The following is a 24,682-nucleotide window of genomic DNA, read 5'->3' on the forward strand; positions in this document are numbered from 1 at the left end:
AAGGATACATTTTTAATAATGCAAACAATATATACAACAGATTTTTCTTGATATTATTGTTTTCCTGATGCTCTTGTTTAACTATAGATATTTTCTATTCTAACTTCATTTGTTTTTCTGATTATAATTTCATGACTGTCGATTTCCTGATAGTCTACTATGTCAACATAAGTATTACCCTCTGTGCCACAAAGGGAAACATTGTCACAGGATAGAAATGCACATGTGATTTCACACACACACACACACACACACACACACACACACACACACCCCTTTTCCCTCACCAACTTCATTCTTCCAAAGAAGTACAAACTATCTTCATTGCATCTTCTCTTTATTAATATTAAGAATGCAGATCAAGTGAAGATAGAGGCTACTGGAGATTTCTTGGGCCAGAATGAATGCTATGTCTCACCGTTATGTGACTCTTGACCATGTCTACTTGGTAATGCGTTGGGATGGCGCCCAGCTATAAAGTGAGCCTACAGTAGAGCTCTTCAAAGCTTTTTATTCCCTGAGCCCCTTTTTCTGGTGTGGGGCTTCTAGGACTATGGTGGTATGTACCAGATGAGTTCAGCTCAAGGTTTCTACTCACAACAGTTGCATAGAAGAAAATGAAGCTCTGTCATGTGTATCCTCCCAGTCAGACTGTAACATTAAAGAGTTGCTGATATAAAATTGTTTGGAGAAGGAATAATGAAAGTCATCCCTTCCTAGAGAGTGGGGTGTGCTTGAAGAATATATCTTCCCAGAACCCTTATTAAAGCCCCAGTGACCTCCTTGTTCCTCAGGCTGTAGATGAGGGGATTCAGGGCTGGGGTGACTATTGTATAAAACACAGAAATGATGTTGTCTTGCCTGGGGCTGTGAAATGAACTGGGCAGGACATACATGAATGTGGCAGCCCCATAGAACATCCCAACTACAGTCAGGTGGGAGGAACAGGTGACCAGGGCTTTCTGTCTGCCCTCGTTTGAGGGCATGTGGAGCACAGTGAACAGAATTAGTGAGTAGGAAGCCAGGATGGCAGCAAGAGGAGGAATAAGGAAGGTCACACCCATCACATAAACCATGAGCTCATAGGTGGAGGTGTCTGCACAGGCCAGCTTCAGCAATGGAGGGATCTCACAGAGCAAGTGTTTGATCTTCCGGGATTTGCAGAAGGAATACTGCATGGTGTAGGTGGTATATCCTAGGGCCATCAGGGCTGCCAGTATCCACGATGAAGCCACCATGAGCCAGCAGATGGTTGGCCTCATGAAGATCATGTAGTTCAGAGGATGACAAATGGCCACATACCTGTCATAGGCCATAAAGGCCAGAAGGAGGTCCTCTGCCCCTCCCAGTGTCAGTGCCAGGAACATCTGCAGGGCACAACCCTCAAAGGAGATGGTGTTGTCTCTGAGCAAAAAATCTATGACTGCCTTGGGCGTGACAACTGAAGTGAAGAGAAGATCCATGAGAGACAGCTGCCCAAGCAGGAAGTACATGGGCACATGAAGACGGGCATCCATGGTGATGACCAGGAGCAGCAGTCCATTGCTGGTCATAGCCAGCATGTACAGGGCGGTGAATGTGGCACAGAGCAGTTCAGGAGAGCCACTGTCATCCAGAATCCCCACCAAGATGAAGCCGCTTCCCAAGGTGGAGTTCCAGAGCTCCATTCTGTGTGGTTTCTTTGGTTGCTTGGAAGTAGATATATTCTTAGTGGAAGCCTTTCTAAGGGAGTTCACACCACTTAGAATTATTGCAGGTCATTGTGGAGTCGTCAACAGGAGTACTTTATAATGCATTATTCCTTCATTAGCTAAGTTAATGGTCTGGATTGTGAATATCAGAATGTTTTTATTCACTCTTGACACACCTATAATATGAATAACATGGGTTAAAAGAACTTTGAGCATTGAAAAATTATAGATACTTTTTAAATGTAGCAATACAATACTTATAGACAAATATCTGTGTAAATACATGTAAGCATGTCTATCTCCACAATCACAGATGAACAAGCATTGACTTAAATGCTGTTTCTGGTCAAAGTCTACTTGTGGTTACAATTCAATTTTTTAAATTTTATTCAATTCTTATGTTTCTTTTTTTCTCATTTGTTTTATTCACCTTACATCCTTGTGTTCCTTCCTTCCTTCCCTCCCAGTCCCACCCTCTATCCCTCCCCCTTCCCACCTCCTCTTTTCCTCAGAAAAGGGGGGCTCCCTTTCTTATCCAGCTCATCAAGTTGCTTCAGGACTGAATGTGTCCTCTTCCCCTGTGGCCTGGCAAGGTGGTCCTACCAGGGGAAAGTGATCTAAAATCTAGAAAGGGAGTTTATGTCTGATGAGTCCCCACTTTCCTTATTAGACAACCCACTTGAAGCCTAAGCTGTCCATCTGCTACATCTTTGTAGGGACCCTAGGTCCAGTTCATACATGGTCCTTGGTGGACGCTTCAGTTTTGGCAAACCCTTCTGGGCCCTGCCTATGAGATGTTTTTGGATAAAGATAGAGCAGATAGATCAGAGATTGAAGGAATGCCCAACTGATGCCTGGCCCAATCAAAGATCCACCCTATTGGAGAGTGCCAATCCCTGAAAATATGAAGGACACTCTGCTAAGCTTTCAGACAGGAGCCTGTCAGAGTTGTCCTCTGAGAGGCTCTACCCAACAGTGCCTCAAAACAGATGCTGAGGCTCAGCTAAACATTGGTTGATGCCAGAGATTCTTGAGGAATAGTGGGAGGAAAGAGAAAAGGAACTGGAAGTGAGAGATGCTCCACAAGAAAAACTACATTCCAAACTTTTAAGTTTGATTCATAAAGAAGCTTTGAAATTTTATTCCATTTACCTGAGTTCTTATATCATTAGCTTTCTTTTGCTCTTCAAATACCTCCCTCTACTAATTGAGCATACTGCTTGTTTTTTTGGGAGGGTGGCAAATTCTAAAGTGACAATAATCAAGCATGATTTTATCTTAAAGAGAAATTGGTATGACCAAAATGAAAGATTTTTTTTTTCATTTAAAGACAATGATAATATACTTAGGAAAGAGGAGCCAGAAACACAAAATTAGCTAATTGAAGATTTTGTCTTTCTACTATATAATAAATGGAGAGAGTTAATGAAAAATGCTGTTGGAAAGGTCCCAAGTTATAACATTGCTGGGATTCAGAACATCAGTCTGAGCATGGAAAATGCTTTCCTGTCCTCAAAAATCTTAGAAGTATGTGGAAAAAAACTGCCAAACTCTGAATTCATATGAAATTTCTGTTTGAAAAAGTTGAGAAAGGAATGACATAAAGTGTCTATGTGCATGTGTGTGTGTGCATGTGTGTGTCTTAGACAGCATCTACATTGTATGATTGCACATATTTTATAGTTGTATGGCAGGAAACAGTCCAGAAGATAAAAGGAAGATTCATTTCTTCTCTGTTTTTATAGCATTGCTCCTGTACTCTGAGTTTTTCTTCATGCTTATGGCAGATCATATCTTTTAAATGATACAGCCCTAAGAACCAGACATGGCAAGTCAATGTGCTCTACTCCATTTCATTCACACAGTCAAAATGATCACCACACATCAGGGACTGTGCTTGACTCTAGGGTAATGCACAGGTCATACCTCAGAAACACCGTCTGCAAGAAACAGTGTTTGCCTATTAAAAGAAGAAAAGGGAGCCATTAAGAGTGCTTGTTGCTCTTCCAGAGGACCTGAATTTAGGGCCCAGAACTCACATCAAACAGCTCCAGACAACCTGAAACTCCAACTGCAGAAGAACAAACACCCTCTTCTGGCCTGCACTGGGACCTGTACTCACTCGGGAGACACTCTGACATATATATAATCTTTAAAATATAAAAATAAACAAAAATGCATAACTAAGGCCAATTATGAACAGGGTTTCTGTTATATATATAAAAGACTTCAAATACCAATTTGTTTTTTGAGACAGAGTCTCACTATGTAACTCTGGCCTAGAACTGGATTTGTCAACCACACTGTCCTAAAACTTCCAGAGAAATACACACACACACACACACACACACACACACACACACTTTAATAGAAGATGTGTGACTAGAGAAATAAGATGGGGAAGATAAAGTTTCAAAGAGGAGGAAACAAATGGGCTAGTGTTAAGAAGTCACCAGGACCACAGAACCTGCCTGCCTGCCACTTCCTATTAAGTCAAGACATGCGTTCTCTTCTTTTCATTTCATTGTCCCTTTTCTCTGCCTTCACTGACGTGCACGCTCTATCAGAAAGAGAGACAGCCCATTTCTGTAGACCAGCTTGGCAGTATGGGGACCTCACAGCAAGAGATTCAGCAGAGGGTGGAATAAACACCATCGTGCTTCATGGAAACAGGCAGAAGAACTTAAGCAGATAAAGCTATAATTTGAAAACGCTTTTACCTAAGTGTTTCTCTGTATCAGCGTTCACGTACTCATTTTCTAAAAAATTGGTTTCAACTAGCTTTTCTGTGTCACTTTCAGTGTAAATCAGGCATGTGAGGAACTTAAAATAGTATTTAGATAGCCCTGTTTTGAGGTCCAATTCATCCTGAGTCCACATTGGACTCTAGAAATAAAATAAAAAAAAATTCAGATAAAGCAAAATTAAACACTAACAATTTATTAGAAACTCAGTCTGAGGAATTCTGGTCAGTTGTGGCCAGAGGGTAAGAATGATCCCAGGTGTCTACAAATGTAAGAACAATGTGCTCTGACGCCAGAGGAGTCCAAAACAGAACAGTGTGCTTTTGACCGCACATCTTGACTACATCAGAGACAGAGCCCTTACCTCCAACTCCAAAGGGCTCAGATTGCAGACAATTCCAAGTGCTGTGGGGTCCTTTCTGAGCTGAAGAACTTCACAATGCCAGTGGCTGTGGCCGTCACTACATTTGTGATTCCTATGGTCCTTCAGTCATCCCACTGCTGGTTGCTCTTCTTTGTGACGGACATGAATGTAAGCTGAGATTTAGTGGAGAATCCTGAAGAAGAGAGAGGCTGAATCTGTCAGAATGGTTCTCATCTACTCTCCAAATTAAGAGACATTTCTGAGCCCTGTAAAAAAAAAAAAAAACATTATCTCAGGAGGATTAGCATTCAGTGTTCACAGATATCAGTGAAATGTAGGTCAAGACTACCCTGAGATTCCATCTGGCTACCATCAAATCATTGTTTATCATTCTATTGGTTGTCATTAAGAAAACAATCATCAATTCTGATAGAGGTAAGTTCACAAACTGACTTTTATATCTCCTTTCCTGCAAGGGTTTGTGATGTAAGATAAGGACAGAAGGGCTTTGGAGAAAGAGGGATAAAGCTGTGCAGAAGACTAACTGCGCTTCATCGTCCCTGGGGCAACAACAAACACTATTCTTGTCCTGAGGGAGATTTGACAGTCTTCATCCCAAGCGACCGTCCCTGAAAATGCTGCCCATGGAAAGCAGACATAATGAATCCTCTCACGCATATTCCCCCTTGCCGGGTACTTCTGCATACCTAACCCTTTAAACTGACTTTGATTTCTGAACACCTTCAGGCCCACTTGGCTTTGTTCAGGAGCCCCATGACTAAAGACAGTGTCCTAGAAACTGTCATAAGCATCAAGGGAATACTGTACAGCCTCTATCGGAAACAAAGGTGTCTTGCTTCTGCTGTGAGGGCCCCACTGTCTTCTTTCTCCTGGGCTTCTTATGTATGGGCTGATACCATATCTTCCTTCACTGATCTCTAAGTAGCATCAAAACTGATTTTTTGAAATTTCTCTTGTATTTTCTGTTCTATCATATTTCATTTCTCCTCTCCTATGCACGTCCCCCTGTGCACACACCTGCTGCAGCCCTCACTGCTCTAGATCAGGACATTCTCCCCTCTCACCCAGTTCTTTCTGCATTCTCATCCTCTGGTCTCAGTCGTTTCTCTAGAAAGTACTGGAAAACAGCTCCTGGAGACTCAACAGCTTTTAATTTTCAACTTTTAAGAAAATTAAATGTCTTCTTCCAATGTCCATCCCGTTTGTCTTTCTGAGTGACTGAGGGCCTCTGAAAGACTCTACCCAGCAGTGTATCAAAGTAGATGCTGAGACTCATAGCCAAACTTTGGGCAGAGTTCAGGGAATCTTATTAAAGAAGGGGGAGATAGTAAGACCTGGAGGGGACAAGAGTTCCACAAGGAGAGCAACAGAACAAAAATATCTGGGCACAGGGGTCTTTTCTGAGACTGATACTCCAACCAAGGACCATGCATGGATATAACCTAGAACCCCTGCTCAAATGTAGCCCATGGCAGCTCAGTCTTCATTTGATTTCCCTAGTAATGGGAACAAGGACTGTCTCTGAAGTGAACTCAGAGGCTGGTTCTTTGACACCCCTCCCCCCCCAAGAAGGGAGCACCCTTGCCAAACCACAGAGGAGGACAATGCAGCCAGTTCTGGTGAGATTTAATAAGCTAGGATCAGATGGAAGGGGAGTTGGACCTTCCCTATCAGTCAACTTGAAGAGGGGCTTGGGAGGAGATGAGAGAAGGAAGGTAAGATTGGGAGGAGAGGAGGAAGGGGGCTACAGCTGGGATACAAGTGAATAAACTGTAATTAGTATAAAAAATAAGAAAGAAACAAACAAACAAAAAAGAAAATAAAATGCAAGCATGCACTTGTTGATTACAAAGATGCCAGCACAAATGCTGTAGAAGCAATGTAAAGTCTGCTGGCAGATATACCCTTCCTGATTAAGTTTTTTCCTGTTGTGATTTTCAGATTCTGTTAATACTGTGTCTGCTCCGTGCCTGATATTTGTCCCTAAAACATCATCTGCATCATCATGCCCAAATTTACAAGTCTCTTAGCTCTGTAGGTTTTAGGGAGTTTGTTTAATGAGTATAGTTCTTTCCTTTCTGAAATTTCCTTTTGCATATTTATTGGATTTTTAAAAAAATATTATACAATATATGTTGATCATATTCTTTCTCTTCCCCAACTCCTCCTAGATCCTCAGACTCTTTCTACCTCCCTACCTATCCACCTTCATGTTCTCTGTCTCTGCTCTTTCTGTCTCCCTATCTCTTTTATACACACACACACACACACACACACACACAGAGACACACACACACCCATACACACACACACACACACACACACACACACACACACACACACTACTACCAGAAGCTGCAGCAACAACAACAAAACAACAAACCCAAACCCAAAGCAACAAACTAAGGAAAACAAAAGAACAAACCAAAATGAGAACACACAGAACCATGGTGTCTGTTTCATGTTGGCAAATTACTCCTGAGCACTGGGCCTTCCCTGAAGTGTCATTGAAAAAAACTCTTTTTTTTTTTTTTTTTTTTTGTTGTTGTTGTTGTTTTCCTAACATTTGTCAGTCGCAAATAGCTCCTGGCTTACGGGTAGAACTTTCTACCCCACTTCCCAATCTCTGAGATTTTTTTTTTCTTGGCTTAAATTGTGCATGTCCTGTGCTTGGTGTCATGGTCTCTGTGAGTTCACAGGTGATCAACCCTGTTGTGTTCTTTGGAGTCTCCTACCAACTCTGGCTCTTAAAACTTTTCTATCTCCTCTTCTGCATAGAGAAACCATGTTGTTATAGTTCCCAGACCTTCTCATGTTCCCCCCTTTATAAATAATTTATACCTTTGGTTTTAACTGACAACAGTCCCATACTTCATTTTAAACAGTGTTCAACTGAAGACCCCTCTCCCCTCTCTTTCCTTCCTGTTTGAGTCTCTAACCAACTGCACCTGTTTCAATGGGATACATTGGTTTCTTTCATTACAACTATCAATGGCTAATCTCTTCTTGGCTTTAAATTTCATTTACTTTCCCAAAATTTTTCCCCTTTATAGTAATTTCCTCCTGAAGTTTTCTTTAATTGACCTTGACTATAATTATGAATATATAAATATAGCCAGGTGTAGTGGCACAAGCCTTTAATCCCAACACTCAGGCAGAGGCAGGTGGGTGTCTGTGTGTTTGAGGGCATCCTGGTATACAGAGCAAGTTCTAGCATAGCCAGGGCTGTTAACCCAGAGAAACCCTGTCTTGAAAAGCCAAAAGGAAATATATATCTATATGTGTGTATATGCATATATATATATATATATATATATATGTATAAATGAATTCTGATTGCCCCAGCAACCTCATTTCTTTCAATTATTGGTTCAAGTTTTTTCAACTTCTCTGTTAGTAAAAGAAATATCACAAAATAAATTTATTTCCACTTTTTCTCTACTGATTATCTATTCACATTAACTCAGTCTCAAGGAAGTTCTACTTTCCTTTTTTTTCCTTTTTAATTTTGTTGTTGTGGATGTTTTGGTTTGTGATATGTGAACATGCTTTTGTTATAATCCCAATTGGGGGGTTTTAGGTTGCCCACACCTGTCAATTGTCCTGTGCAGCGTGTAGTCCTTGCCAGCTGGAATTAGTTGAATTCTGAGGACTTTGAGGGGTGTAAATATGATAGCCCAGAGGAAGCAGGCACGGCAGCTTGGAGTTGTTGGACTGCTTGCTGGCTTGCTGGCTAGACCTCTGGATTTCCTGACAAACATATTGGCATTGCTGCAAAAGACTCCTACGGACATACCCAGCAGGAAGAAGTAAAGAGGGCAATGTCCCCTTTCTTTCTTTCTTTCTTTCTTTTTTTTTTTTTTTAATCCTACCTAGGTTGGAGAGTTGGAAGGGAGGTATAAGCTTTAAGGAACCCCCAAATAAAGTCGTACTTGAAAAACCAGCACCTACATTTTGTTCTTTTGTTTCATACATAAATATATAGTAATTCTTAGTTCCATCAACCACAACCCTTTTTTCTCATATTTATCCTTATCATCCCCCAACAAGTCCTTTCCACAGACTAGTGGCTTTTTGTTTTGTTTGTGGCCCGCTGAGTTTAACGAGCGATCTATTGCTGCTCTTCATAGGAGCATGGTTAGCTCATTAGCAGGTACACAACCGAATGCTGCTCCTTTATTTGAATTCATCAGTATTCATCTGTCTCTCTTCCTAGTCTTACGTTCTTCCTGCCTACTCTTCTGCACTGTTCCCGAAGAGTTAGAAGGAGGGGTAGCACTACTGTCCCATTGAGGGCTGATCCCTCAGCTTTCACTTACTCTCAAAGTCTTGAACAGCCATGCATCTCTACACTCACTGCCTTTCATTGCAGAGAGCAGTTTCTCCAAGACTGAGAGAAGCACTTGTCTTTGGACAAAAGTCTAAGTATTTCATGGGCAGCTTAGTACTGTGACAACTTGTCTAAACAACAGTAGGGAATTTCTACCTAGGGTCTAGCATCTCCTCTGCCACGGGCTTTTAAAATTCTATTACTTATGTGTATGAATATTTTGTTTGCAAGCATGTATGTGCACTATCTTGAAATCCTATTGCCTATGGAGGTTAGAAGAGGATGTTAGCTCACTTGGGACTGAAGCAACAGAAGGTTGTGAGCTACCGTGTGGGTGCTGGGAATTGAATCTTGGTCCTCTGCAAGAATAGATGCTTCTAACCAAAAACCAGCTCTCTAGTCCCTTAGTCATGTATTTTTAACTTAGCTTATAGTATTAGACATGGAATCCATGTTATGAAACAGATCTCGGAAAACCCGGAACCCTGCACTGCACCGCTGTCACTACTTAAGTTGTACAATAAAATGTAAACTTCTGGTCCAGTTAAAGTTTGATTTTTCTGTGTCTTGTACCCGTGAGCTGTGCTATCTGTAGTAATAGGCTCTTACCAACTAGCTCTGGTGAGCAGATGTTCTCAGATGTTTTGAGAACATCTGAGACCACCTGGACTAACAGTTTTTTTATTATTATTTTTATTTTTATTAATTACACTTTATTCACTTTGCATCCTCCCTGTACTTTCTTCCCTCCTCCCCTCCCAATACCCTCCTCCCTCTTCTCCACCTGTCCCTCTCCCAGTCCACTGATAAGGTAAGGGAGGTCCTCCTCCCCTTCCCTCTGATCCTAGTTTATCAGGTCTCATCAGGAGTGGCAGCATTGCCTTCTTCTGTGACCTGGTAAGGCTGTTCTCCCCTCAGAGGGAGGTGACCAAAGAGCAGGCCAATCAGTCCATGTTAGAGACAGTCCCTGTTCCAGTTTTTAAGGAGACGCTCCCTACTCGGCATTGAGATTTTGGTTTAATATCCCTCAACTATTGGTTAGGCACCATTTGGGCATAAACCATTGTAGTTGGCTTACAGAATAAGAGGTTTCCATTTGGCTTTTTATTGTACCCTTGATCTTGGTTAACTCTTCCTTCATGCCCCCTTACTTCTTTCTTCCTATTCCCATCACTGCTAAATAGCTCCCTGTGGTGTTTGCTTTTTCTGTTTTCTCATCTATTCTGCTACTCTTACTAGTGCTAGTCTTATTTGAGGCATCCTCTACCCCAGTGACTGTATCCTATTTCACTGGCTTCTAAAGAAATTCCAAATTAAGTATCCCCCCCCCCAACCTTTCTTCTCTCTGGTTCCAGACACCACACACGACTAGTTTGCCTCCTTCATTTCGCTCTCTACTTTTTAATTCTCTATTTCTGGGTATGGAAGTTCCACAGGGAACTGATAAGGATTTCCCTTTCTTCTGACTCAAGACAGTTTCCTGAGTGATTTCTAACTTAGTAGGCTAGTTATACAAAAGCCTGAGCATGTGCAAAAATTAATCTTGAGTATTTCACTAGTAATCACGACTAAGGGGATTGAAAAAGCAATCAACAACACAGTTTTGATTCATCCCCTGCTAATTCTATCTAGAAGCCATACAACCCTCTGTAACTAGAGACCAGGTCATGCTACTTTTTCACACAAACGCTTTTCACAAATCTTTTTTCACACTTTTCACTCCACCTGAAACCCTACCCTTTGTACTCACTCTAACCTAACTGCGTTCAGCTCCTTGTTGCCTACTGCGCATTACACAACTGTTCCTGGTTTAGGACTAGTTAGCTGTCTATCAAAGCTGTGTTTTTTCTTTTTTTAAATTCCATCTAAGTCAATATCAAAATCTACACAAGTAAAGAAATTAACACACAGAAGCACACTATCTATCTATCTATCTATCTATCTATCTATCTATCTATCTATCTATCTATCTGTTTATGTAGTTTTCTTCTTTGCCTTATTTCCTCAGCAAGTAAGTTCTACTGGTTTCATCTATGTAATGGATGCCACACACCTAATCATCTTACAGTCTTTCCACATTCCCCTCGTTCCACACTTATTCTTCAGCCCAAAACATCATAAATCCATATCTGTTGCTCAGCAACACCTTGCCGAAATGTCCTATTTATTCCCCTCTACCCCTGATATGGTCGGTTCTCTCTCCAATACACAGAATGACCTCTCTAAATACAAGCTGGTTCATTTCACTGTTCCATGAATGTGTGTAATCTTCTTTCTGCCTAACCTGCACCATTTTTCTGAAACTATGCCCTCCGTTGTTTTTTTTTTAATTATTACATTTTATTCACTTTGTATCACAGCTGTAGACCCCTCCCTCATTCTCTCCCAATCTTGTCCTCCCTCCCTCATCTCCTCAAATGCCCCTCCCCCACAACACTGATAAAGGAGGTCCTCCTCCCCTTCCATCTGACCTGAGCCCATCAGATCTCATCAGGACTGGCTGCATTGTCTTCCTCTGTAGCCTGGTAAGGCTACTCCCTAGTCAGGGGGAGGTGATCAAAGAGCCAGCTACTGAGTTCATGTCAGAGACAGACCCTGTTCCCCTTACTACAGTACCCACTTGGACAGTGAGCTGCCATGGGATACATCTCTTCAGGGGTTCTAGGTTATCTCCATGAATGGTCCTTGGTTAGAGTATCAGTCTCAGAAAAGACGCCTGTGCCCAGAATTTTTTTTTGGATCTGTTGCTCTCCTTCTGGAGCTCCTGTCTCCTCCAGGTCTTTCTATCTCCCTCTTCTTTCATAAGATTCCCTATACTCTGCCCAAATTTGGCTATGAGTCTCAGGATCTGCTTTAATACCCTGCTGGGTAGTCTTTCAGAGGCCCTCTGTGGTAGGCTTCTGTTCTGTTTCCTGTTTTCTCCTTCTTCCAATGTCCATCTGTTTGTCTTTCTGAGTGAGGACTTACCTAGGGTCCTCCTTCTTGCTTAGCTTCTTTATGTGTACAGATTTTAATAGGTTTATCCTATATTATATGTCTAAAATCCACTTATAAGTGAATATATACCATGTGTGCCTTTTTGCTTCTGGGATACCACACTCAGTATGATCTTTTTTATTTCCCACCAGAAACTGAGGTGCATTTACACTATGGAATACTACTCGCAATTAAAAACATGGAAATCCTGAACTCTGCCCTCTTATTTTCATAATAGTCTCATTGTATTGTCCTTCCTGCTGTTTCCTATATAGACCATGATCTTTCTTGCTTTAGAAAAATCTAGAAATATCTTCAATACAATTGTTAAAACAACACAAAACATATGTGAGTTTGTGGATGTGTAGTTATCAAAGAAATAGACAAATACACCAAATTCCTAGTCAGAAATAATTAACTTTTTTAAATGCTAATTTTTGAAAAACAACCTACAGAATTAAAGTAGCCACTTTCAAATTTTACATGCATTTAAAAAATAACTTTATAATGCTAGAAAGTCAAGAGACCTAGTGATTAAGAAAATAGTGAAATATACATCACAGCTGAAGCTATAATGATTAAGATATGACTAAATAAGTTCAGTGATAACAGTGGTTAGACTAGCACATCTTATGAGAACATATCAAGTTAATAAGGAAGAAGTGAATAACCATGGCATTAGATGAAACTGATAAATGTTTAAAACAAAGGTTACCATACTAATGAAAAGAAACGAATTTTCTTAAAACAAATTTTAAATGTTGCTAGTATCGTGTGTCATCCTCCCCTCTGGATTCTCTTTCTTCCCGTTTTCCAGCCTCCCTTTGTATGTGTGTGGAGTCACATGGTTGTTTTAATAAATGGAGTGTGAGCACCACAATGAACAAGAAACATGCTGTGAAAGAAGCATTACATCTCTCCTGTTTGGATGCTGATGAAGGAGATTCTTGATATTCTTCAGGAGCTAATTATGTGTCATTTAGAAACCTCATATCTTCCACTCCATGTCTCAGCTGAGATTTATACATACAAAAAATGGCTTACCTACCAAACCACTGAAAGTAAATATTTGTTGATTTGAATTGTGGAAATGGGATAACTAATGTCATGGCAAGATCACATCGAATCTCCCTATTTTTCTGAATAAGGGTTTTGGGTATTTTTAGATTTCTTTATTTTATTTGATGTATGTGGGTGCTTGCACACGTGTACAGGTGTACACCACATGCATACCTACAGAGGTCAGAGCAGGGACAGTGGTGTGGGCGATTGTGAGCTACCACGTGGGTGCTAGGAACGAAATCTGAGTTCTCTGCAAAAGTAGCAAGTACTCTTAAGTGGTGAATCATCTCTTTAGTTTTTTTATAATAATTTTTTTTTTATATTAATCACATGTTATTTACTTGTATTCCAGCCATAGCCCCCTCCCTCATCCCCTCCCAATCCCACCCTCCCTCCCTCATCTCCTCCCTGCCCCTTTCCAAGTCCACTGATAGCAAAGGTCCTCCTCCCCTTCCATCTGACCCTAGCTTATCAGGTTATCTTCAGGACTGGCTGCAAAGTCCTCTTCTGTGGCCTAGAAAGGCTGCTCTTCCTTCGTGAGGGAGGGGGGATTGAAGAGCCCACCATTGAGTTCATGTCAGAAATAGTTCCTGTTCCCTTTACTAGGGAATCCACTTGGATACTGAGCTACCATGGGCTATATCTGGCAGGGGTTCTAGGTTATTTCCATACATGGTCCTTGGTTGGAGAAACAGTCTCATAAAAGACCCCTGTGCCCTGATATATTTGGTCCTTGTGGAGCTCCTGTCCTCTCCAGGTCCTACTAACTCCCCCTTATTTCAAATGATTCCGTGCATGTTTGTAGCAGCTTTATTTGTAATAGTCAGAAGCTGGAAACAACCCAGATGTCCCTCAGTTGAGGAATGGATACAGAAACTGTGGTACTTTTACACAATGGAATACTACTCAGCAACTAAAAAGGAAGAAATCATGAAATTTGCAGGCAAATGGTGGGACAGAGAAACGATCATCCTTAGTGAGGTATCCTAAAAGCAGAAAGACACACATGATATATACTCACTTATATAGACTTATAAGATAGGAAAAACATACTGAAATCTATACACCTAAAGAAGATAAACAAGAAAGAGAACCCAGGGTGAGATGATCAATCCTCACTTAGATAGACAAATGGGATGGACATTGGATGTAGGAGAAAACAAGTAACAGAACAGGGGCCTACTGCAGAGGGCCTCTGAAAGACTCTACCTAGCAGTGTATCAAAGCAGATATTAATACTCATAACCGAACCTTCGGCAAAGTTCAGGGAATCTCTTTAGTTTTATTGCAATACATTTGATTTTATATTTGTCTGTGACCCAGAGTCATACAGTACCTGAGAAAATATACTCAGAAAACTTAAAATGTTTATTATTTGGCTGTTAATTCAATAGAAAAATTTTCTTATACCTATATCCCAACAAGTATTATGAATTTAAGTAAAAGAAAGCTAAACCAAAAAGTGAAATTTTTATTACATTAACATACAATATAAGAAAATTTTATTTTTTTCTGGATGTGGTGATGCATGCCTTTAATCCCTGTACCCAGGGAGGTAGTTTCAAGTGAATCACTGTGACTTCAAGTCCAGCCTGGTCTACAAAGTGAGTCCAGCACAGCCAAGTGCTACAGAGAAACTCTGTCTCAAAAAAAAAAAGAAAAAGAAAATTTTATTTATAAGAATGCAATTATCTTTTGTATAGCAAAAGGACACTGTCATCAGAACAAAACGACAGCCTACAGATTGGAAAAAGATTTTTACCAACCCTATATCTGACAGAGGGCTAATATCCAGAATATATAAAGGACTCAAGAAGTTAAACAACAACAAATCAAGTAATCCAATTAAACACTGGAGTACAGTGCTAAAGAGAGAATTTGCAGCAGAGGAATATCGAATAGTAGAGAAACACTTAAAGAAATGCTCAACATCCTTAGTTATCAAGGAAATGCAAAACAAAACAACCCTGATATTTCATCTTACACCCATCAGAATGGCTAAGATCAAAAACTCAAGTGACAACACATGCTGGAGAGGAAGTGGAGAGAGGGAAACACTCTTCCGTTGGTGGTGGGAATGTAAGCGTGTACAGCCATGTTGGAAATCAATCTGGTGCTTACTCAGACATAATTAACACAATTAGGAGTAGCGCTTTCTCAAGATCTAGCTATGCCATTCTTAGGCATATATCCAAAAGATGCTCAAGTACACAAGGACATTTGCTTAACCATGTTCATAGCAGCTGTATTTTTTATAGCTAGAAGCTGGAAACAACCTAGATTTCCCTCAATTGAAGAATGGATACAGACAGAAATTGTGGTACATTTACACAATGGAATACTACTCAGCAGTTAAAAACAATGAAATCATGAAATTTGCAGGCAAATGGTAGGAACTGGAAAAGATCATCCTAAGTGAGGTGTCCCAGAAGCAGAGAGACACACATGGTATATACTCACTTAAAGTAGATATTAGACATATACTATAGGGTAAACATACTAAAATCTATACACCTACAGAAGCAAGAAGGAGAACCCTGGGTAAGATGCTCAATCCTCATTCACAAAGGCAAATGGGATGGACATTGGAAGAGGGAGAAAACAGGGAATAGGACAGAAGCCTACCACAGAGGACTCTGAAAGACTCTACCCAGCAGTGTATCAAACCAGATGCTGAGGCTCATAGCCAAACTTTGGGCAGAGTGCAGGGAATCTTATGTAAGAAGAGGAAGCTAGAAAGACCTGGAGGGGACAGGAGCTCCACAAGGATATCAACAACCCCAAAAAATCTGGGCACAGGGTTCTTTTCTGAGACTGGTACTCCAACCAAGGACCATGCATGGAGATAACCTAGAACCCTTGCCACAGATGTAACCTATGGCTGCTCAGTGTCCAAGTGGGTACCATAGTAAGGGGAACAGGGGCTGTCTCTGACATCAATTCAGATGGCTGGCTCTTTGATCACCTCCTCCTGATTGGGGAGCAGATTTACCAGGCTACAGAGGAAGACAATGCCAGCCACTGAGTTCATGTCAGAGACAGTCCCTGTTCCCCTTACTAGGACACCCACTTGGAGACCAAGATGCTATGGGCTACATCTGTGCAGGGGTTCTAGGTTATCTCCATGAATGGTCTTGTAAGGCTACCCTATTTTTCTTTCTTTTAAATTTTTTATTTAACTTTTATTAATTACACTTTATTCATTTTGTATCCCCCCATAAGCCCCTCCCTCCTCTCCTCCTGGTCCCACCCTCCCCCCTTTCTGCATGCATGCCCCTCCCCAAGTCCACTGATGGGGGGGTCCTCCTCTCCTTCTTTCTGATCTTAGTCTATCAGTTCTCATCAGAAGTGGCTGCATTGTCAGGGTTCTAGGTTATCTCAATGAATAGTCCTTGGTTGGAGTATGAGTCTCTGGGAAGTTCCCTGTGTTCAAATTTTCTTGTTCTGTTGCTCTCTTTGTGGAGTTCCTGTCCTCTCCAGCTCTTACTATTTCCCACTTCTTACATAAAATTCCATTCACTCTGCCCGACAGTTGGCTGTCAGGCTCAGTATCTGCTTTGACAGTCTGCATGGCAGAGGCTTTCTGAGGCCCTCTGTAGCAGGTTCCTAGGTTGTTTCCTGTTTTCTTTTTCTTCTGATGTCCATCCTCTTTGCCTTTCTGAATGGGGATTGAACATTTTAGTTAGGGTCCTCTCTTTTGCTTAGTTTGTTTAGATGTACAGATTTTAGTGGGTTTATTCTATGTTGTATGTTTATATGAGTGGGTATATACCGTGTGTGTCTTTTTGCTTCTGGGACAACTCACTCACGATGATCCTTTCCAGGTCCCACCATTTACCTGCAAATTTCATGATTTCCTTATTTTTCATTGCTGAGTAATACTCCATTGTATAGATGTACCACAGTTTCTGCATCCATTCTTCAGTTGAGGGGCATCTGGGCTGTTTCCAGCTTCTGGCTATTACAAATAAAGCTGCTACAAACATGGTTGAGCAAATGTCCTTTTTGTGTACTTGAGCCTCTTTTGGATATATACATAGGAGTGGTATCGCTGGATCTTGAGGAAGCGCTATTCCTAGTTGTCTGAGAAAGCGCCAGATTGATTTCCAGAGTGGTTGTACCAGTTTACATTCCCACCAGCAGTGGAGAAGGGTTCCCCTTTCTCCACAACCTCTCCAGCATGTGTTGTCACTTGAGTTTTTCATCTTGGCCATTCTGATGGGTGTAAGGTGAAATCTCAGGGTTGTTTTGATTTGCATTTCCCTAATGGCTAATGAGGCTGAGCATTTCTTTAAGTGCTTCTCTGCCATTCGATAGTCCTCTACAGAGAATTCTCTGTTTAGCTCTGTTCCCCATTTTTTAAGTGGATTACTTGGTTTGCTGCTTTTCAGCTTCTTTAGTTCTTTACATATACTTGATATGAGTCCTCTGTCAGATAAAGGGAAGTCCTTGCTAGAGCAATAAGACAGTTGAAGGAGATCAAGGGGATACAGATTGGAAAGGAAGAAGTCAAATTATCACTATTTGCAGATGATATTTAGTATACATGAATGACCCCAAAAACTCTACCAGGGAACTCCTACAGCTGATAAACACCTTCAGCAAAGTGGCAGGATACAAAATTAACTCAAAAAAATCAGTAGCACTCCTGTATACAAAAGACAAAAGGGCTGAGAAAGAAATTAGAGAAACAACACCCTTCACAATAGCCACAAATGACATAAAGTACCTTGGTGTAACCCTAACCAAGCAAGTCAAAGACTTGTATGAAAAAAATTTCAAGTCTCTGAAGAAAGAATTAGAAGAAGATATGAGAAGATGGAAAGATCTCCCATGCTCATGGCTTGGCAGGATTAATATAGTAAAAATGGCCATCTTACCAAAAGCAATCTACAGATTTAATGCAATTCCCATCAAACTGCCAACACAATTCTTTACAGACCTGGAAAGAAAAATTCTCAACTTCATATGGAATAACAAGAAACCCAGAATTGCTAAAACAATCCTCTACAATAAAAGATCTTCTGGAGGTATCTCCATCCCTGATCCCAAGCTGTATTATAGAGCAACAGTTATAAAAACTGCATGGTACTGGCATAGAAACAGACTGGTGGATCAATGGAATCGAACAGAAGACCCAGAAATAAACCCACACACTTATGGACACCTGATTTTTGACAAAGATGCCAAAACCATACAATGGAAAAAAGATAGCATCTTCAACAAATGGTGCTGGTCCAACTGGATGTGTACATGTAGAAAAATGAAAATAGATCCATACTTATCACCCTGCACAAAACTGAAGTCCAAGTGGATCAAAGACCTCAACATAAAACCAGACACATTAAATCAGCTAGAAAAAAAAGTGAGGAATACCCTAGAACTCATTGGTACAGGAGAAAACTTTCTGAACAGAATACCAACTGCACAGGGTCTAAGAGTAACAATCAATAAATGGGACCTCATGAAACTGAAAAGCTTCTGCAAAGCAAAGGACACCGTCATCAAAACAAAGTGACTGCCTATAGATTGGGTAAGGCTACTCTATTTTTCAAAACTTTGAACAATATACATAATATATTTCAATATTACTGTATGTCTAGCTTTTCAAAACATAAATACTTTTAATTATGTTTTATTCACTTATTTTTTCACCGTTAATTTTAGGCCTCATTTAAAAATGACCTGCTTAAACATTTCAACAAGAAATCATAGGTTCCATTTTTAATCCTTTGTGCTATACTAATTTCAGTTTGTACCATTTGTACCATCAACGTGAGCATTTCCCAGATCAGGTATGAAAATGGAATCACACACCTTTTATTTTCTACATAAACTATTTTCTTCTAAAGAGACCAAAAATATTTTCTGTCCATATTTCTTGCTATTAACACCTAAGAAAACAGATCAGAGTGAGCACTGTGCTCAGAGGCTACTGAGGACTGCTCAGTTTGTCTCCCTGCTTCCTGGGATCGAACTAGAAAGTGAATCTCAAACCATGCCTAATTTATCCAGATACTTCCCAACAAGAAAATGAACCTATTAAGGCCTCTATATACATTAACTGCACAGTAGAAAATAAAGGAAAAACTTTTAAGTTTTATGTATTATCTCAGACACTTACAATGTTAAAGAATTGGTGAATATGAAAATTAGGTTGGAAGAAGAAATAACAAAAGTGAATCTTCTTTAGAGAGGGGGGTGTTCTGGCAGCATGTATCTGCCCAGGACCCTTCTCAAAGCTCCAATAACCTCCTTATTCCTCAGGCTGTAGATGAGGGGGTTCAGAGCTGGGGTGACAATTGTGTAAAACACAGAGATGATATTGTCTTGTTTGGTGCTGTGCAAAGAACTGGGAAGGACATACATGAAGGTGGCAGCTCCATAGAACATGCCAACCACTGTCAAGTGGGAAAGACAGGTGACAAGAGCTTTCTTTTTCCCTTCATTTGAGGGCATGTGTAGCACAGTAAACAGAATGAGTGTGTAGGAGGTAACAATGGCAGAAAGAGGGAGTAAGAGGAATGTCACCCCTGTCACATAAACCATGAGCTCATACTGGGAGGTGTCTAAGCAGGATAGCTTCAGCAAAGGCAGGATCTCACAGAGCAGGTGTCTGATTTCCCGGGACATGCAGAAAGGGAAGTGCATCGTGTATGCAGTGTGACCTACTGCAGTCAGAGATGCCAGGATCCATGTTGTAGCCACTATGATCCAACAGACCCTAGGACTCATGAAAATCATGTAGTTCAGAGGATGACAAATGGCCACATACCTGTCATAGGCCATGAAGGCCAGAAGGAGGTCCTCTGCACTACCTAGCATCAATGCTAGAGCCATCTGAAGAGCACAGCCACCAAAGGAGATGGTGTTGTCTCCCAACAGAAAATCCACAACAGCCTTGGGAGTGACAACCGATGTGAAGAGGAGGTCAATGAGAGAGAGCTGTCTAAGTAAGAGGTACATGGGCACATGGAGCCGGTCAACCACTGTGATGACCAGGAGCAGCAGTCCATTGCTGGTCATAGCCAGCATGTACAGGGCTGTGATTGTGGCACAGAGCAGTTCAGGAGAGCCACTGCCATCCAGAATCCCCACCAAGATAAAGCCGCTTTCCAAGGTCGAGTTCCAGAGCTCCATTCTGAGTGATCTCCTTAGTTGCCTAGAAAGAAATGGATTCTCAGTGAAAGCCATTATAAGAAATTATTGCAAGTCTCTGTCGGATGGCCAACAGGAATATTATTCAATGTATTTTTATTTTCTGAATTATGATAAACCATCAACTATAAACAAAGCAATTGTTACAATGTCAGTCATTGTTACAATGAAGAATTAATTTTCTTTGTGTAAGGCATTGTAAAGAATAAGACAGATTAAACCATCTTTGAACTTGAAAGATTGTAGACGACATGGAGGTTTGGAGAGGGTATGAATATAATATGTGTAAAATTCTCAAAATAATTTTTTATAAAGAAAAAAATTTCTCTCTCCATGTTAAACAAAGACACTGGAAACTGATTTGAAATCCATCTGTTTAGAAACTTTCAAAGAAGACAAACAAAGCAGGATTAAGTAAGGTAGCAATACCAGAATCCTGGGTCTACCTCCCTCTGAATCTAGACTCATGCTCTCTTCTAGTCTATTCAATTTCCTTTCCTTCTAATCCTTTAAAGAGAAGGAGTAGAAAGTTTATACTGGGTCAGCTGAAGAGAAGCTTTTTCTAGAAAATGGCCAGCAGAAGCCAAGATGAATGGAAAAGCACTGATAACTTTCATGGAACTGGGCAGAGGAAACTGAAGAGAGAAGGCTAAAGTTTTGGAAGCGTGTTTCCATAAATATTTCTCCATGTCACAACTCAGTGTATTTTAATTTCAAAATTTATTTCCCTTGGCTTTTCTGTGCTATTTTCAAAGACAAGCAATCATGTAGACAGAGGGAGAAACTTACACTGATATTAAGTAATTTTTGAGGTACTATTAATTTAAGCATTAGACTCGAAGAGTTCAGGAAAATCCCTATGTTCCAAAGGTAAATGTTGAGACTCATTACCTGGATCTTAGACTTCTATTAACCTGTTTCTGACCAGTGTTTCACAATGACTGATACTGTGTCCACTTGTAGAAGCTGGTGTACATACAAGGCATCTAGAGAACAGAAAGGAGTGAGTCAGAAATTAGAGAATCTTATAACTGACTTAACACTGAGGTCTTGAATCAGTATCTGGATACACAAAGCCTCCACATATATTTGCCTATATCAGAGAAAGAACTCTTACTTACCTCCAAAATCAAAAGGCACAGATTCCAGACAACACCAAGTACCTTAGGATCCTGTGGTGGATGAATCTATATAAAATACTGAGGAAACGAGGTTCTTCTGAGGGTGGGATGCAGCTTGGTTACTATGCCTAACATCAAGTGCTGCTGGCACTGATAGTCCTCCCCTGCAGGAAGACTGGTACAGATGACCATCTGAGAGTTCAGCATTAGATCCTTTGAAGGCAAGAATATGAATCTTCCATCATGTCTCCTATCCAGCCTCTATGTAGGAGAGGCTTGATGGGTCCTGCAGTCTGGGTAAATTTTTGAGTCTATGAACTCAGGTTTTCATGTCTCATCCCCTGCCAGGCTTTCGTGATCTAAGATAAGCACCTTAGGGGAAAGACGTATGGGCAGGGCTGCTTAGAGAAGACCAATGTTGCCTGACCGCACTGTCTCCGGGGCTGTAGTAAAGCTCCAGCTTTGTCCTGAGGGAGGTTGAGAGTGTCACCCTCCCAGGTGACATATTCCATGAAAATGCTACTGGAAACTAGATTTTAATGAACCCTCCCAGGCATGCCCTCTGGCATGCAGCTCTCTACTTTTCAACCATTGCTTTGGCTCTTGGGTGTATTATTTCTGGCTGCTTGTTTCTAGCTATTTACTGTCTGCTTAACTTTGAAAACATATACAAGAGACTAAATAAAGCTTATTTCTTTATTTAACCAAACTAGGATCTAACAAGACTACAAGTGGGATTATTTATAGGTGACAAACTACTTACTTGCATTTCTTTTTCTTTTAAAATTAATTCAAGTTACATCTCAGTCATGGGCCCCGCCGTCCTCTCCTCCCAGTCCCACACTCCCCTCCACATCCTCTCTCCCCTATTTCTCAGAATACTGGAGCCCACCCCGCCTCACCCAGACACCCTCATTCATTCATATGAGGACTGAGTTCATCTTCCTCCCTGGTAGGGAAGTCACATCAGGGGGAAGTGGCCAAAAAGCAGACAAGATATCTGTGTCAGAGATATCCCCCACTCCCCTAACTAGTTGGCTTATCATCTTGCGGTCCATGCATTATAGTTTGTCTACCCTCTTCCACATGACTAAAATTGGCTTATAAATGGGTATATACCATGTGTGTCTTTCTGGGTATGTGTTACCTCAAGCAGGGTGATCTTTTCTAGTTCCATCCATTTGCCTGCAGAATTCATGATTTCCTTGTTTTTAATCGTTGAGTAGTATTCCATTGCATAAATGTGCCAAAGCTTCTTTATCCACTCTTTGGTTGAGGGACATCTAGGCTGTTTCCAGCTCCTGGATATTATGAATAAAGCTGTTATGAACATGGTTGAGCAAATGTCCTTGTTGTATGGTGGAGCCTCAAAAATTCCACCAGAGAATTTCTGCAGCTGATAAACTCCTTCAGCAAAATGACTGGATATAAAATTAATTTAAAAAATCAGCAGCCCACCTCCCCCTGGAGGGGAGCAGCCTTACCAGGCCATAGTAGAGGACAATGCAGCCACTTTTGATGTGAACTGATAGACTAAGATCAGAAAGGAGAGGAGAACCTCCCCTATCAGTGGACTTGGGGAGTGGCATGCAAGCAGAGGGAGGAGGGAGGGTGGGATTGGGAGGGGAGGAGGGAGGGGCTTACGGGGGGATGCAGAATGAATAAAGTGTAATTGATGAAAAATTTAAAAAAAAGGGGAAAAATAATTTAAGAACCTTAAATGACTTTCAAAAGTGGAGGAAAACATGGAGTTAGTCAATTGGCATGGAGCACGTCTCGCCCCTGGGGGCAATGGTCTCCTGAACCTACTCAGACCTCGGACACCACCACTGCTAGTTCTAGAACTGATGCAGGATGTTCCAACGAGGGGTTAAGGCTTCTCATAATATTTCCTATAAGCCCACACCTGTTTGTCTATATCCCCCATTTTTATTCATTATTAGCCAGATAGAGCCAAGTAATTGTGGTAATGATACTTGCTTTTTTGCCCAATGCTGGAATGCTAGTAAATTTAGGTATGCCCTGGTTACTCACATGCCTCGCTGGGTGCCTGTGCCCGTTGATGCCCCTCATGCTATGACTCTCTTCAGACAGAATAGGGATCTTGGAACTACAGCCACCATTGTTACTGCCATCTCATTGGTGGCTGTTGGAGCTACCACCGGGGCATTAGCCATGAGTCATACTGGGCAGACTGCTCAGACCCTGAATAATCATTTGGCCAATGTAGCTCATGCCTTAGTTTTACAAAAAGGAATTAATGCTCAACTAAAAGGAAGCTTGATGGTGTTCAATCAGAGGATTGACCTCGTGCAGGAGCAAATTGATACCCTATGGCAAATTGCTCAACGTGGCTGTCAATGAAAATATGCTGGACTTTGAGTCACTAGCATATAACATGAGAATTTTTCCTGTGCTGCAAATCTGTCTAAACAATTGTCTAGCTATATTTTAGGTAATTGGACTGGAGAATTCGATACTACGATGGAGCAGCTGAGAGTGGCCATTGTCACAGTAAATTCTACCAGAGTGGACGCAGGACTAGCCACAGGATTATCATCATGGATTGCTGCAGCCATGAATCATCTGAAGGAATGGGTGGGCATGGGAGCGTTAGCAGGCCTTCTGGTGTTTGTCTCCTTGGTTTGCCTGTGGTATATATGCAAGATTAGAGTCTCACAACAGCGTAATGCAGCCATGACCATTCAGGCCTTTACAGCCATTGAAGCAGGACAGTTTCCCCAAGCATGGTTGGCTACCATAAAAAGCTAAAATGTTACGTTCAGGATGCGAGGCTAAGCACTGCACTCAGGGTCAGCTGCTTTGGACCCAGAGAAGAGCATGTCTGATTGCATGCGGGTTGATGCCCCAGGTCCCGCCTCTGAGAAAAAGGTATCGGTCGGGTCTGATGCTCTTTGGGCGGATGACACCTAAATGAACATCAGTACAAAGTCCCAATTTATTTCTAATATCAGAGATCAGACCTCTACTCTTGCCTGATGTGTCTAAAACAAAAAGGGGGAACTGTAGAGAGCTGCGGAATGCTGTGCCTTAAAGATGGAGCTGGTTTTCGCCTTCCACCTTCCCGATGGTGAGTGCTCTCTGTCACGAACAAGTCCACATTTGGCTAAGGTTGAGGATCTGGCTTACTTCCATGTATGTGAACCTATCTGCATTGCCCATGTGGCACGCTGGGGTTGGCTACCCAGAGGCTA

At 41.2% G+C, this 24,682-nt stretch overlaps 2 protein-coding genes across 2 annotated transcripts; both read right to left on the reverse strand.

Annotated features, from left to right (window-relative positions):
* Positions 1-716: 716 nt before the first annotated feature.
* On the reverse strand, positions 717-1,667 carry LOC110565292 (olfactory receptor 2AG1-like). Its single transcript, XM_021662946.1, has one exon. It carries the CDS (start codon positions 1,665-1,667, stop codon positions 717-719), a length of 951 nt encoding a protein of 316 aa, XP_021518621.1.
* Positions 1,668-19,377: 17,710 nt separating this feature from the next.
* Positions 19,378-20,328, reverse strand: LOC110565293 (olfactory receptor 2AG2-like). Its single transcript, XM_021662947.1, has one exon. It carries the CDS (start codon positions 20,326-20,328, stop codon positions 19,378-19,380), a length of 951 nt encoding a protein of 316 aa, XP_021518622.1.
* Between the last annotated feature and the right edge of the window lie 4,354 nt (positions 20,329-24,682).

The sequence above is a fragment of the Meriones unguiculatus genome, chromosome 14 (assembly GCF_030254825.1).
Source record: "Meriones unguiculatus strain TT.TT164.6M chromosome 14, Bangor_MerUng_6.1, whole genome shotgun sequence".
NCBI lineage: Eukaryota > Metazoa > Chordata > Mammalia > Rodentia > Muridae > Meriones > Meriones unguiculatus.

Coding starts and splice junctions, on each gene's coding strand:
- LOC110565293 (XM_021662947.1), bottom strand. CDS start 20,328: ATGGAGCTCTGGAACTCGACCTTGGAAAGCGGCTTTATCTTGGTGGGG.
- LOC110565292 (XM_021662946.1), bottom strand. CDS start 1,667: ATGGAGCTCTGGAACTCCACCTTGGGAAGCGGCTTCATCTTGGTGGGG.